This window comes from Vitis riparia, chromosome 13 (assembly GCF_004353265.1).
Source record: "Vitis riparia cultivar Riparia Gloire de Montpellier isolate 1030 chromosome 13, EGFV_Vit.rip_1.0, whole genome shotgun sequence".
NCBI classification, from domain to species: domain Eukaryota; kingdom Viridiplantae; phylum Streptophyta; class Magnoliopsida; order Vitales; family Vitaceae; genus Vitis; species Vitis riparia.
In genome coordinates, this window is record NC_048443.1 from 2687759 (window position 1) to 2702748 (window position 14990).

The 14990-nt window shown below is 37.2% G+C and overlaps 1 protein-coding gene across 1 annotated transcript; it reads right to left on the minus strand.

The window, feature by feature from the left end:
* Positions 1 to 988: 988 nt before the first annotated feature.
* Positions 989 to 13732, minus strand: LOC117927837 (putative disease resistance RPP13-like protein 1). Its single transcript, XM_034847530.1, has 15 exons — positions 13256 to 13732; positions 9400 to 13181; positions 9185 to 9273; positions 8990 to 9091; positions 7528 to 8262; positions 7185 to 7300; positions 6861 to 6976; positions 6176 to 6303; positions 4385 to 4786; positions 4085 to 4277; positions 3829 to 3947; positions 3330 to 3483; positions 2709 to 3198; positions 1558 to 1980; positions 989 to 1466 (listed from the first exon to the last, which is right to left on the minus strand). Exons 1-2 carry the CDS (start codon positions 13730 to 13732, stop codon positions 10674 to 10676), a joined length of 2985 nt encoding a protein of 994 aa, XP_034703421.1. The 3' UTR covers positions 989 to 1466; positions 1558 to 1980; positions 2709 to 3198; positions 3330 to 3483; positions 3829 to 3947; positions 4085 to 4277; positions 4385 to 4786; positions 6176 to 6303; positions 6861 to 6976; positions 7185 to 7300; positions 7528 to 8262; positions 8990 to 9091; positions 9185 to 9273; positions 9400 to 10673.
* Positions 13733 to 14990: the final 1258 nt, after the last annotated feature.

The following is a 14990-nucleotide window of genomic DNA, read 5'->3' on the forward strand; positions in this document are numbered from 1 at the left end:
GCACTCAGCTTCTGCCTACAGTCACAGTCTACCTTAGGTGTAACTTAAAGGTTGTGCACCAAGTGCTGATGTTTTGAGGGATCAAGGGTGGTTTGTGGAGCAGTCCCGTTTTCAGAGTATTTCCGGTATTCTATCAATTGGTTCAGGTGTTCTGCAACTTTGGGACACCTATAGTATCTAGATAAGCCTGGAAAAAGTGTCATGGCTTTGAATGTTTGTCTCTTTAATAGTAGCAGTGTGCATTGATCCACAGAGTTTGCAGCATGACAGTTGAATGAAATTATGAAATGTAGCACTCATGGGCATATGTATCATATGAAAATTTTTAAATAGAGCACAACTTGTTTGACTTTACATGGTTTGCTTGCTTCAGTTGTGGACCTTTAGGTAAATATCACACTAGTATCCTTCGATGGTTGGAATATCCTTGCACGTATGTTAGCAATTTCTATTCTTCAGCTCTGTTTTCTTTGTTTCTTTCTTGGTCAAGCCAAACAATTTGGTGATTCTTCTCTACTTCTTCGTCCCAGCAGGATGCAGTATATCATGCATTTTTTGTATTGGGTTGGACCCTCTCCTTCCACCCTATGGAAAAATGATATCAAGATAAGTGTTGTTTCTTCTTTTGCATTAGACAACATTCATTTAGTCTAAAACTTGAAGGTGGATTGCTAGAATCTGAGCTCTTGGAAAGACTTAAGAGAAGTACACTTAGAAATCTGGAAAAAGTCCAGAGACCTGTTGCCACTTGTGAATCACTCTAATCAGAACCAATTCCAGATAATCCTACAATTCTGGAGAAAACCCTCTGATTTGCTCTGTTCCCACTTGCCAAGAACAACTCTTCAAAAATTTTTTCTTTATTGGGTTGTAATGATTTTATTATTTAGATTTAATTGTATTCATCAGGTTTGCAGATCATGAAAACGGTCTCCTAGCTATGAATAGTTTCCTCTTTGATCATGTAAAGTTGGGAAGCAGTTATGGATGGTTGTAATAGCACAATATATTGATCCACACGGTTTGTGGCATGACAGTTTAATGAAATTACAAAAGTGTAGCACTCATGGGTATATCAAATGAACCTTTTTCAAACGAGCTGCTTGTTTAAATTTACAAGGGTGTGGTGTCACACCAGTATCCTCCGATGGGTCTTGGGTTCTTTTTCTCTGTTTCTTCCTCTTTTGGTTGAGCCAAACAACTTGCCTTAATGACTTCTTCATGTTACCAAAAAGAAGCATCTTGCGTTCTCCATCTCTTCCTCCCCTTGTCAAAACACAGCAATCTGATGCACCTTTGCATTGGGTTGCATCCTTTCCTTTCCCTCACCTTCCTCCGTGAGGAAAAATCGTGTCATTGCCTAGTTTTGACTACTTTGTTTCTTTTGATCATTGTGGAAGAGCATCATTGCAAGATGTACAAGAAACGTGTTGTGGTGCATTATTCCATTCTCTACCACCCAAAATCTGTTTTCCACAATCATAAATACCAAAGTGTTTAAGCATTAGGTAACGCATCTCTTGATAATGATGTGAGAGATAGAGACAAGCAACATACCTGTATTCACAAGAAGTGATGTTCTACTTTTTCATTCGACAACATTCATTTAGTTTGAACTCCAGCTTTGGGCAACTCAGAATCTCCACCTTCATTAGGATTGCAGGAAGCTGGCTTCTTGGAAAGACATGGAAATAGGGCATTTAGAAATCTGAAAGAATCCCAGAGGCCCGTTGCTACTTTTGAATCATTCCAATTAGTAATAACTCCAAAGATACATACAAATCTGTCCGTGCGAAATAGATGTTTCCTGGGCATGCAACCATCCCTCTAATAGACTCAGTGTTGTGCACCCTCTTGATGGTTTCTTATATATTGCACCATATGATTTGTAGATATCCAACTGGCCAATTTCACTACACTTGAATGAACTATAGAAGCTATGCTGAAAGTGAAGTTGGACAACCCATCATAGAAAGAATCCTGTAAGAATACACCAAAAAGAAAATCTTATTAACATAAACGAATTCATCCAGTTGAATGATGAAGTTGCCTGAAAAATTGAATTGGGAGCATAGTTTTAAAAGGCTCAAGGCGCACCAGGGCGCAAAGTAGTCCTGGAGCCTGAGGCGCAAGGCGCATCTAAGGCGCGGGCTTTAGTGAAGTGAGGCGCACCCTAATTTACATATATATTTTTATATAATATAATCAAATTTAACAATCATTTATTTGTCCTAAACACATAAATCATCAAATATCATCCAAAACTTCAATTTAATAAACAAAAAGCATAAAAATAAAGAACTCCTAGCATAAAAACAAATCCAAATCCATATTGCTAATTGCCTAATACATATCCAAATCCAAAGTTTCCAAACCTAAAGGTCCAAAACATGAAATTTGTCCACAATTTGAAAACATCATTAAAAAAACCCTATTTTTCTTCTTCTTTTTCTTCTTCTTCTTCACTTCTCCAGCACGGAAGAGGCTAGGGCACGAATGGGAGTGGTCTCGGGTTGAGAAAGACTAGAAAAGGGGGTTGATGATTGGAAATTTATTTTTTGGGAGGGGGAAGGGGGGAGGGGGGAGGGAGAAGGAGAGTTGGCGTACGTGGGGTGGGCGATCGGTTGGGGGGAGCGTTCGTGGGGTTGGCGGGGGGGGGTGGCGCGGAGCTGGCGCGCAGCATGAGGGAGAGAAATACTGATGCTTACATTGGACTGTGGGAGGGACCAACAAGTGGAACAAGCATTGAATCGTAAATGTAAAGCCATAAAGCTTATAACTGCTGTTAAAAGCTGCCCCTTAGTGAAGTTTTTTAACAATAAAGGTTAAGTGCAAAATTCACCAAATAGCTCCACTTGTAGGAAATTTCAATGGTATGAAACTAGGATATGGTGAAATCTCCTCGCTTCTGCTATTGTAGTGAACCATTATAGATCAAACATGAATCGCGCCATCTGTTTTCACACAGGATATGCGAGCTATCTTTGGGTCATCTCTCATAATTGGATTTAGGAGTTCTGTCTCCCATATGTAGTTTCACTTGCCAAATACAAATGGAGCTTAGTGCGGAGACTGAGCAACATACATGATTCAAGGGATGCACAGTTGTTCTTGTGAATCACCCAATCTTCATCTAATATAGACACAGATTTTAGCAACTTGTAATCTCCACATTTTAAAGCATTGGAGGAAGCTAGCCTATTCAACAAACATGACAACACATTTAGAAAAATGCAAGAATTCCAGAGACATGTTGTGTGCTATCATGAAAATCATTCCAATCAATAAGGAATCAAAGTGCTATAATTTTAAGCTGTGCAATAACAAACCTATCTTGGGGAAGTAAATTGACTTGAGCACCAACTCAATTGTGAGTTCTTTGGGAGACTTGAGACACCAACTCAATCAAAGCTGCTAGTTGTTTCTGTGGCAGCTTGTCTTCCAACACTGATACCGGAGAAAATGCTTTTGAAAACCCTTAATCTTCAAATTACAAAGGGAAATTAGATTATGTTGTTATCCGATCTCCAATCTCCTTGACACAAACAGATGATTTCCTTGCAACCAACAATGTCTAATTCTATCACTCGTACTCTAGCATGTGATTTGGGAAGAGAATTAAGCTTTGGAATATTGCCAATAAACAAGGAATTGAGAAAGGCCAAGTGGGCAACCACCACAACTAGTTCACAAACAAATGGCAACAGTGGAAGGGGAACATCACACAAAAACAAAACATGTTTTCCACATTCATAAATACCAAGGTGTTTAAGCATCAGGTAAGGCATTTCTTGACAATAATATGAGAGATAGAGACAAGTAGCATACCAGTATTCAATAGAAGTAGTGTTCCTCTTTTGCATTTGACAACATTCATCTACTCTACACTCCAAATTTTGGCAATTAAGGATCTCCACCTTCATTAGGAATATGTAGGAAACTGGCCCCTTGGAAACACATGAGAGGAGGACATTTAGAAATCTGAAAGAATTCTAGAGAATTGCTATTGCTTGAATTGTGAATCATTCCAATCAATAACAACCGCAGAGTCCTATATACAATTTTAAACTGTCAGCCTTCTTACATTGGATGAAAAACTTGTCCCTAGACTTGGGCATGCAACCATCAATTATTGGCTCTCTAAGAAGCACGAAGCTAGTAGATTCTCATTCATTACAACATATAAATTCCAGATATCCAATTGGAATGTCACTACACCTGAGCAAAGTAGGAAACATGGTGAATAAGAAGTTAGAGAACCTGTCGCAAAAATAATCCTGCAATATTACACCAAATAGAACATCTTGTTAACATAAATGAATTCATTTAGTTAAAGTATTGTGTGAAAATTTAAATTGGGAGATAGAAAAACATTGATGCTTACATGGGACTATGGGAGGGACCAACAAGGGGAACAAACTTTGAATAGAAAATGTCAAGCCTTAAAGCTTGTAACTGCTGTCAGAAGCTGCACCCTAGTCAGGTTTTCAACAAAAAGGTTCAGTGTAGGGATTCTCTAGTAGCTCAACTTGTAGAAAATTTCAATAGTATGACAATTTATAATCATAACAAGAAGATAAAATGTAAGAATTATGTGTTGGGAATAGATGAAACTTACTGAATATATGGATAGAACAGGGTGAACTCTACCTGCTTCCATTTTTGGAATCCCAACTATTATGGATCAAAGATGAATCTCTCCATCTATTTCCAAATAGGAGATGTGAGCAATCTTGAACTGATGTCTCATCATTGGATTTAGAAGTTGTGTCTCTGATGCATAGCCCTGAAACCATGGCAGGGTTCTCCTTCAGTTGCCAAACAACACTGGAGCTTAGGTGAGGTCTTGGTGATGTAGGGAAGTCATGGATTTTGGAATCTTTACATGAAAATATACATGAGATACATAGGAAGATGGGGTAGGCCTTGGTCATCTAAGAAGAAACACATCTTAAAGCATACTATCAATCACGAGTTGTTTCAAAGTCAGGAGTCTATGAAGGCCTCACTCAGATGAGGGATGTCTTTGACATTTCTCACTCTTCAATTTCAGTAAGGTACATCATCAACTAGAACTTTAGGAATGTGAGTCATCGTGGGACAACTTGTTCACATTCTTTATTCTTTTCTCACCAAAGAGGATTAAAAGATATGCAGTTGCAAGGGCAAGAGATGTAGCCAGTAGTGAGAGCATCAAACAATTCTTCTCTAATGCAGACCACAAATTTTAGCTAACTCATGATTTCCACGATTTAGAGCACTGAAAGACACTAGTCTATTGGAAAGATGTGACATGACATTTAGAAATATGCAAGAATTCCAGAGATCATTCCAATCATTAAGGAACCCAAAGCCCTATAATTTGAACAGGGCATCTAGTTGGCAAGGACAACACACCTATCTTGGGAAAAAGACCATGTCTTGGGCACCAATTCAATTATCAACTCTCTAAGAAATTTGAGATACAAGGTACCAATGTTAGTTGCTTTCATGGCAACTCTTCTTCTTTTACTGGTATTGGGGCAAGGCCTTTTGAAAACCCTCAATCTACAAATTACAAAGGACATGAGATCATGTTGTAATCTCATCTCCAATCTCCTGTAGCAAACAGATTATTTCTTTTAACTAACAATTTAATGCTTTCACTTCTATCATACCATAAGCAATTTGGGAAAACAAGTAAGCTTTATACTATTAGGAATATGTAAGGAATGGATAAAGGCCATGAATCTACTTAAAATAATAAAAAAATAAAATAGAAACACATATTTTTTCATCCATGTATACTGCAACTAGCATCAAAAAAACATTAGGTATTGCAATAACCAAATATTGCTCAGGTATTAAAGTTTAAGTTCAAAGTTACTAGGTGGTTACACAGATTTTTTCACCCAAGAATACTGTAACTAGCTTCCAAAAAACATTAGTATTGCAATAACCATATGTTCCTCAGCTATTAAAGTTAAAGTTTGAAGTTACTAGGAGGTTTTTCTCACCCATGAATCTGTACAAAATCAAACGAAAATAAGAAAACATATCATATAACTCACAATTGTGTTAAGTATGAGTTCATTTCATGGCCATGCACAATTGCATTAAGTATTTGCAAGCTAAATAAGGTTGAGTGCAATTCAAAGAATACCATACATCTCACAATAGAATGTTCACTGCTCACCATAGAATGAGAAGTCAGTTGTCTTTCCTCCAGTCATAAGAGTTTGTGCTCTTTGAGCCTCTGACTTGTGCAACTCAAGATAGCAGGACATGCCAAAAAGTGTTTTTCATTTCAAACATTGTTCAAATCTGCAGTATAAATCTAGATAAGGAAATTGTCTATAAACATAACACGTTGCAAACAAATTAACAGTATGCTGGTTTAAAAATGAAGAGAATTTCAAAGGAAACAAAATAGAAAATTTTTTAGTGTTTATCACTCGCCTAAAAGCTTGTATGTTGGAAAAAATTCACGCTAATGAATGCTGACAATTGTCTGCAATAAATTTTTTGTAATGATTCATAAACAATAAAAAACAAAATTATAAATTTTTTTAGCAATGTTCCATAAAAAAACACATTGCACATTGATTGAGAAATTAATATGAAATCCATATGTTGTCTTGAGTTCTCCACGCATCAAAACAGATGCAAGTTGCTATTCAAGATCATTACAATCACAACGCAAGAGACTTCTTAGCATAGAACGTATACTTGATTTTAAACAAGGTTCTTAACTTTCCAAGGGACATAAGAACATGCTGTGTTGTAGACACTGTAAAATAAATATGGAGGTTAGACATATTTTCCCTCAAAGAGAAAAAAAAAAAAGTAAAAACAGAAATAATAAGTAAAAGAGGTGTTACTTGCATTCAGTTCAAACTTGTAATCTCCAACGTGAACTCCAAATCCCATTTTGTCAACACAATAAGAGCATTGAACATACAACAAATTGAATAATTCCGTTTGACATTGTGAAAACCTGAAAAAATGACTCAGGATCATAAATAACTATACAGTAAATTTTTTTTATATTATTCATTCTAAAAGGAAAATCTGTTATTTCGTTGATTACGGAAAATAGATTTTGACATAAAGTGCACTTATTCATGAAAACTTTGTGCATTTTATACTGAAATTAGAAAATTGTATTAAAATCCGATTAGAAGAGTACCACTAAAGATGCTTACATTGAAATCGCGACATCCATGCCAATTTGTAACTGTTGTCAAATGGGACCCTCCTTTGTCATTTTTTTTCCTATGCCTGCATGTCAAATCTCCAACTAAAACTGCTCAGAGAGCACCTACAAGAAAATTACCAAGATTTCATCAAAGGTAGAACTTGAGATGCTTACATTGAACCATGAGAGAGATTGACAAAACTTGCTTCCTAGTCAAACTTTCTAACACAACTCCATGGAGACTTTCGCAAATAGCTAAGCCACTAGTAGAAAACAACATCAATATGAGAAATTGACATGGTACTGTGCAGATAAAAGGGTAAGAAATGTCGATTGAGAATAAGAGTTACCTTATTAAATGTAAGGATAGGATAAGGTTGAATTGCCTCTACACCCATTTTTGCAATTTGAACTTATTATGGTTCAAAAATGACTTCATGATCTATTCTCACATTAGGCTAAGCAAGCAATCCGGGGCCAATCTCCATTATTCTCCATCAAACATCTTTGATTTAGAAGTGGACACTCAATAAAACTCAGCAGATAGCCTTTCACTTGGCAATGGGGACTAGAACAGGGCACTCCTCAATCTCTACAAGTTGAACAGAGATGAAGTTTTGAAGACCAAGGGAGGTGGCTAAGGATTCCAGATTTGAGTCTTTTTATTGAAAGATCAATGAGATTTGTAGCAAGAAATACTGTCGAAAGGAAACTGCATTTAACAATGCACAATATAAAATGAATGAATCGAGTTTTGTGAAAGGCGAATCTTTGGAGGGTCCACAAAGACAAGGTGTCTTAATACCCTTGCAATTGTATTTGTGAAATTGCTTTCTGAAAGAAGTCCAGAACCTGGACCATGTGAAGAGATGTGAAACTCTGAATCTGTTGAAAAGATGTGAGACTCTGAATCTGATGAGGTAGGGACTTGAGATCCACATTTTCTTATGTGAGGAATTCTAAGGTTGTAGAGGCACACTGGTAGTTTCCAGATTCAGATGCTTCTCAGATGGTCAAATATTCGTATAATGTACATCTTATTTGACATTGTCACTCCAACAAGATGTGCAACCCATTTGAGCATACTACATGCACAACAAAAAAATCCACAAAAAAAAAAATCTGAAGTTAATGTTTAAGAAGATAAGATTTATATATGGTGAATGAACATGCTTGATTCTAGCAAAAAAAAAAAAAAGACCCCAAAACTTAAGAATATCATCATCATAAGTACCTAATTTATATTATTAAAAACTTCGAAAGGATTTGATGGCTAGACAATAAAATAATTTAAAAAAGAGTTAAAGTCAGCTGAGCTAAGAAAGATTAAATCAACATAAGTATCAATCATTAAGGAATCGCAAAATAAATGAATAACCAAAACAAAAACATCATAATTTACAAATCAAGATTAGTATCAAACTAAAGTCAATTATGCTTACGAGTTCACAATTGATATGCAATTTACGAGAGCCATGACGCACCTAGAAAAGATTTTTTTTTCAAATAGAACCAACCATGAAAGGCTTCAAATGACATTTTCTCTATAATTTTGGTTCTTAATTGGCCCCATTTGCTTGTACCAAAATATTATTAATATGCTTTAAAGGAAGTGGGTGACTCATATCTCTGAAAGGATGTGAAAGATGGAAATCCCTTGATCTCTAACGATTCAAGAAGACAATTCCTATGGCTATTGTTGTCATCATGCATCATTCCACTAGCTATAGACAACAGAATCGAACAATTATGAATATGCAGATGCTTAAATATGGTATGTAGTTCATCTAGTGGAAAAACAATGATACTTACACGTAGCTGAAGATAATTTTGCCAAGAAGCCGTTTGTCATTCATCTATTAAGGGAGCTAATCCTCTCTTCTCCTTTTTACATTTTAAGCGCTAAAAATGCACCTACATATAAAAGGAAAGACCAAAAGAAACTTAATAACAGAGGTAAACACATAGATCTCAAGGATAAGATTGCATCATAAATTGAATTTGCACCTGGCAAGGGAGAAGTAGTGATGCTCATTTCTGATTGCGACGGATTAAAGAGAAAATGCCAAGTTAGGAGCCATGTGAAAAGCTGCTTTCTATTTGAAAATTTTAACAAAAAATCAAGTTCCAATTAGAAAATTCCAGTAGTAGGTGAGAGAAATTGAAAGTGATGTTGAGGAGAGAAAGAGGAAGAATGATGTTTTCGGAATGAGAAGTAATACCTTATTTATTGCTCAGAGATGAATTAGTCTTATATCTGCACATAAGGGATGTGGGCAATCTTGGACCAATCAACTCCTTTCTCCTTCGAGTACCTTTGTTGTAGATGTGGGCACCCCGACATATACAGTTGTGAAAGGGTGTCAGGCATCAGTCCTTCCCTTGGCAAAATTGACCGGAGCTTCGGGCAATTGTCGATCTCTAACCGTTCAAGAGAGGTGAGGGTTTGGAGAGACAGGGAGGTTAGTGATTCCAGATTCTGGAATTGTGAAATGGAAAGGGAGGTGAGAGTTGTAGGAAGAAGAATCAAGCGGGGGTCATTCGAAAAGGAAGTTGCATCTGGAAACATGCCTCCTATGGCAAGGTCTTTAAGAGAGGTGAGTCCGGAAAGGCCCCATTGGGATAGGGGGGTCTTGATATTCTCACAATAACAGATGGAAAGCTCTGTAAGACGAGTGAGGTTTTTTATTCGAGGAAGCAACAATTCCAGATTTTTAAAATCTTCAATCCTTAGATCTGTAAGGGTGTTGAGGCAATCTGGCAGGGCTTTGAGATTAGGATACCCCCGGATGTGTAAAGATTGAAGTGAATTATTGGTAGGGTGAAACATCTCCTCTGAAAGTGACTCTAGTTGTTCACAATCCTTAATCCGAAGTTGCTCAAGGGTGGAAGGAAACTTCCCTCTTGGAAGGATGTGAGAGATGAACATGAAGAGATTTTCAGGATTTGAAGAGCAGCAGCATTGGTGGAATCGTGGTGCATTAGTCCCTCTGGTAGAGACTCTAGCCTTTCACACTTCATTATTTTGAGTTCCTTGAGAGTGGTAGGTAACCCACCTTTCGGAAAACCAATCAGAGACGGACACCCCTTTATAAATAAGAATTCAAGGGCACACGTGTCCATGGTGTTGGTGGTGGCGATGGAATTGCAGTGCATCATTCCTTCTGGAAGAGACTTTAGATTTTCACACTCCCGTATGCTTAGTTTCTTTAGGGTGGTGGGTAATTGCCCTTTTGGAAAGCTAATGAGAGATGAACACTGCATTATCTCTAAGGATTCAAGGACACATGAGTTACTGCTGGCGTTACTATTTCGCATCATCCCATCAGGTAGACACTTGAGACCTTCACAATTTTCAAAAGTAAGACTTCTCAGCTTTGGTGGGAAACCTACATCGGGAAATGACACCAGCTTTGGACAGTCCATGATTTCCAACGCTTCAAGGCATGTTAGACTCTGCCATCCATTTGGAAGCCTCTCTAGTTTATCACATTATTTATTTTAAAGACCGAAGATTGCATCCCAAGGATACAAGTTGATGGCAGTGAAGGCTTTCCGATTCAAACCCATCCTCCCACAAACATGTAAGCTCTTCGCATTTTGAAAATTCCAAAGCCTGAAGCCCTGACAATGACCGCACGAATCCTTGTTGCAATTTGATAAGCCCTAAAATCCCAGAAACTGTTAACTCGGTGAGTGAGGTCACTGAGGTGAGCTCAGTTCCGTTTCTCAAGACCGCCTCATTACATTCCTTGACTTTCAATTCCTTGAGAGATGGTAGCCTTAAAAGTGTAGACTCCAGTTTTGGACAGTTGTCAACATAGAGCTCTGTCAGCAAAGGTAGGTTAGTGGGTATTTTCTTAATCAATTTAGGGCAATTATCAATTGTAAGCTCACGGAGGCAAGGGAATGAGGAATCTATCGAGGAGGACCAGTCCTCCCAATACTCCCATTCTGACATATTTCCAAACCGTAGAGACTCTAGTGATGGGAAAAGCTTATCTGCAGAAAGACACGTCTCTCCATAAAACTCTGAACCCACATTTTTTACTCCATCCATTCCTTGAATCCTCAACCGTTTAAGCGATGGTAACCGCCCCAAGCACGGTAAAGATGTGCACTTTTTGCAATCTTTGAGACTTAGAACCGCCATTTTAGAGAATGAGCCATTCCTTATCCAATCTGGGAATTCTGGACCACCATATGAATAAATGTTGAGTTCATTCAGATTCGATTGAGGTTCTAAATGGTGAAGGACATTCATTTGATCCATTCCATTCCTTGAACCATCCGAGTCAAAACTCCACGCTAGTGTCAATCTTTCAAGGTTATCTTTTAATTTTAGACGGGCAACCCTTACATCTTGAACATTCACCACATTTTCCAATTTTGAAATACAGAGTTCACCTCTAAGATTTGACATTTCTCTCAACTCTTTGATATTCAAACCATTGTTTTTGCCCACCATGAAATTAGACAATACCTGCAAATCTTTTAATTTGCCAATTTGTGAAGGCATTTTTTGTAATTTGTAGTTGCCACTAACATCAAGATGTCGAAGGTTAATTAGGTGCCCAATGCTAATAGGCAACCTGGTAAGCCTCCAACAGTCTGATAATATCAATGTCTGTAGATTGTAAAGACCGCCAATTGAATCAGGTAAATATTCAATTTGGGTTTCAGATAAATTAAGATACCTTAAAAGTTTCAAATTGCCAAATTCATTTGGTATCTCATTTATCTTATAACCACTCAAGGAGAGCACCCTTAGGTATCCTAATCTTGGTATCAAATCTTGAAGCACCTTATTACTAATCCATTCACAAGTAAATCTTTGTCTTGGTACAGTTATGAACGTGCGCAAGTGCTCCTTCTTATGAAACCTTTCAAACTTTTTAAAGATATCATAACTACCACGGAAGAAAGATGAATGGCGAGTACTTTCAGGAATGAGACATTGCAAATTATTCTTAAACTCATCATCCAAATGCAAGCATGTATCTCCAGCAACATATTTAGCTAGATCGTTAAGAAGGTCATGCATCACGAACAGTGATCCATTACTACTTGACGATTGGAAAAATGACCTTGAAAATAGCTCACAAAAATACTTATCACCAAAATCTTCTTTTCTCCTAGTATCTTTTGATTGTTGAATTAGCCCCTCCGCCATCCATAAGGGGATTAGCTCTTCCTTCGTAAACTCATAGTCTTGGGGAAATATCGCGCAATAAGCAAAACACCTCTTTAAATGTGAAGGGAGATGAATGTAACTCAATCTCAATGCAGGGATGATGGTGTTGTCAGGTAAATCCCATATTTTGCTATCTAATACTCTTTCCCATTCACGTTCTCTTCGTTCAGCACGCAGAAGGCCACCAAGTGCTTTTGCCGCCAAGGGCAAACCTCCACACTTCTCTACAATTTTCCTGCCAATTGATTCCAAATTCGGGTGCTCGTGGATATTTATATGTTGGAAAGCATGTGTTTGAAATACCGACCAACAGTCATCATCAGATAAGGGTTTGAGGACATGTAAGTTGTTGGGTCCCCCCACCCATTCTGCAACATCTCGATCGCGAGTGGTGACCAAGATTTTGCTTCCTGATGCTGCCTCCAAGAAAGGGGAGCGTAGGTCGTCCCATTTATCACGCATGTCTCCCCACAAATCGTCCAAAACTATCAAAAATCTTTTTCCCCTCAATGCCTCCTTCAACTGACGTTGAATTTCATGAAAGTCCTCTGAATTACTGCTTTGAGAAGGAAGAGAGTTGAGAAGTTTCTTTGTTACTCCCACTTTATCAAAATCAATTGATACAGAAACCCAGGCTTTCAGAGCAAAACGATTGGCTATGGGCTCTGCAGTATCATCGTACACCAGTTTTGCCAGAGTAGTCTTGCCCATCCCACCCATGGCCACGATGGAAACTACAGAAACATTGGTTGCAGCGGGTTCATCCTTAAGCAGCATCTCAATTATGATCTGTTTATCTGCATCCCTGCCCTTTACCCAAGGTATGTATACCTCACAGGTAGTGACTGGCGCCTTTCCCAACTGGATTGGGTTATTATTTCCACCTTGTCCAAACACTTCAAACCAAGCCCTGCCTTTTGAGCTGAAATATCTTCTAAACGGCGAGTGATCTCCGTTATCTTGGACCCCATCTTAACATTACGCATAGCCCTGACGGGAGTGAAAGTAGTACAACAAGTAGGGATGAGCTTGCGTACCTTGCTTGTGCTGGCTTCACCATCAGCTTCTGCCATCACCTTTCTTCGCAAAGCCTCGTAGCCAAACTCGTCCAAGATGTCCTCCATGTCATAAGCCAAATCCCGGAGATGTTCGAGCCATGCTTTCACGGAGGGATCGTTGATCTGCTTGTGCTCAGCGACATCGAGCAGTCCAAGCATCTCCGTCAGTGTTTCCTCCCATTTCTTGAGCTCCCTGTGGACTTGCTCTTGGCGGGCATACTTCAACAAATCAGAGGGGAACTTCAGTTTGCTAACCAAGAGTTGAACGAAAGAGGAAAGAAGAGCCTCTCCAACAGCTTCCATGGTGATCGGTGTGCAGAGAGAGTGAGAGAGAGAGGGATAGAAAGCAAAGCAGTGTGGAAACAAATTAATGAAGCAGAAAGAAGGGGAGGTGGAAAGTAGAGGGTAGGACTTCCCACTAAATTATTGCTGTGAGATGGCATGCAACAACTTTCTACAGTAGAATTTTGGCCAATTATGTTAATGGGGTCATACCCTCATCCCAACTTCCCAACCCATCTTGATTACTTAAACAAATTTTCATTCCGTCCCAAACCTGTATTAGAGTATAATGGGGTCAGGGAATTTGTTTTTAGAAGTTATAGCCATCCTATCTTATTTAATATTTTCTGTTATTTTTATTAAAATAAATGCAACCTATGAAATTCTATCTTGATAAAAAGTAAATTTGTAACTTTATTTTAAATATGTTTAAAAAGGGAAATGAAAAAGGAAACCGAATTATTTTTATTTACTTTTATGTATAAATCTAGATTATTAAATAAAGATGTAAAAAAATTGATCCAAGCCATAAAAAACTACATTAAATTTTAATTTTTTAGGGCAGGAACTAAATCTATAATTTTTTATATAAGATTTTTTATTTTAATTTTTTAATAATTTTTTATTTTTAAAAATAAAAAATACATCCAAACATATACTTTATATTCTTGATATTAACTTCTATTCATTTAAATGAAATAACGAGAGATTTACATTTAAGATAGAAAAAAAAAGAAAATAAAAAACAGATGTTAGGATAAAAAGTTAAAAAAAATAATAATAATTTCTTATACTTCATTATTACATCTTTTTTGTTAAATAAATTTTATTAAATAAAATTATAATTATATTGGTGGAAGGCTAATTAACTTTGCTTTAAGTGAGAAAGATAGAGATAAGATGGAGGTGGGTCTGATGAAAAAAAGAAAAGAAAAAAGATTAAAATAAGAAGAAAGAGATAAGATTGAGGTGGGTCCCTTGTTAAGAAAAAAAAAAAGAAAAGGTGGGGAATGAAATAAAAGTAGGAGACAAAGTGACAAAAGCTTTTGCTTTCTTCCAAAAAGGAAAAACAAAGGCTAATGGCATTAAGTGATAAAACTCTATACAAGACCCCAGTTGAATATTTATATGATTTGTTTGTTAAACTAGTCTTATGTAAGGACTTTAAGTTAAAAATGATTTTCAAAAAAAATATTATTTTAGAAATTAACTTCTAATCTGCATAATTGCTACATCTTTTCGACGTGATTTTAGTTTAATTTCACTAAAATGAAATCAT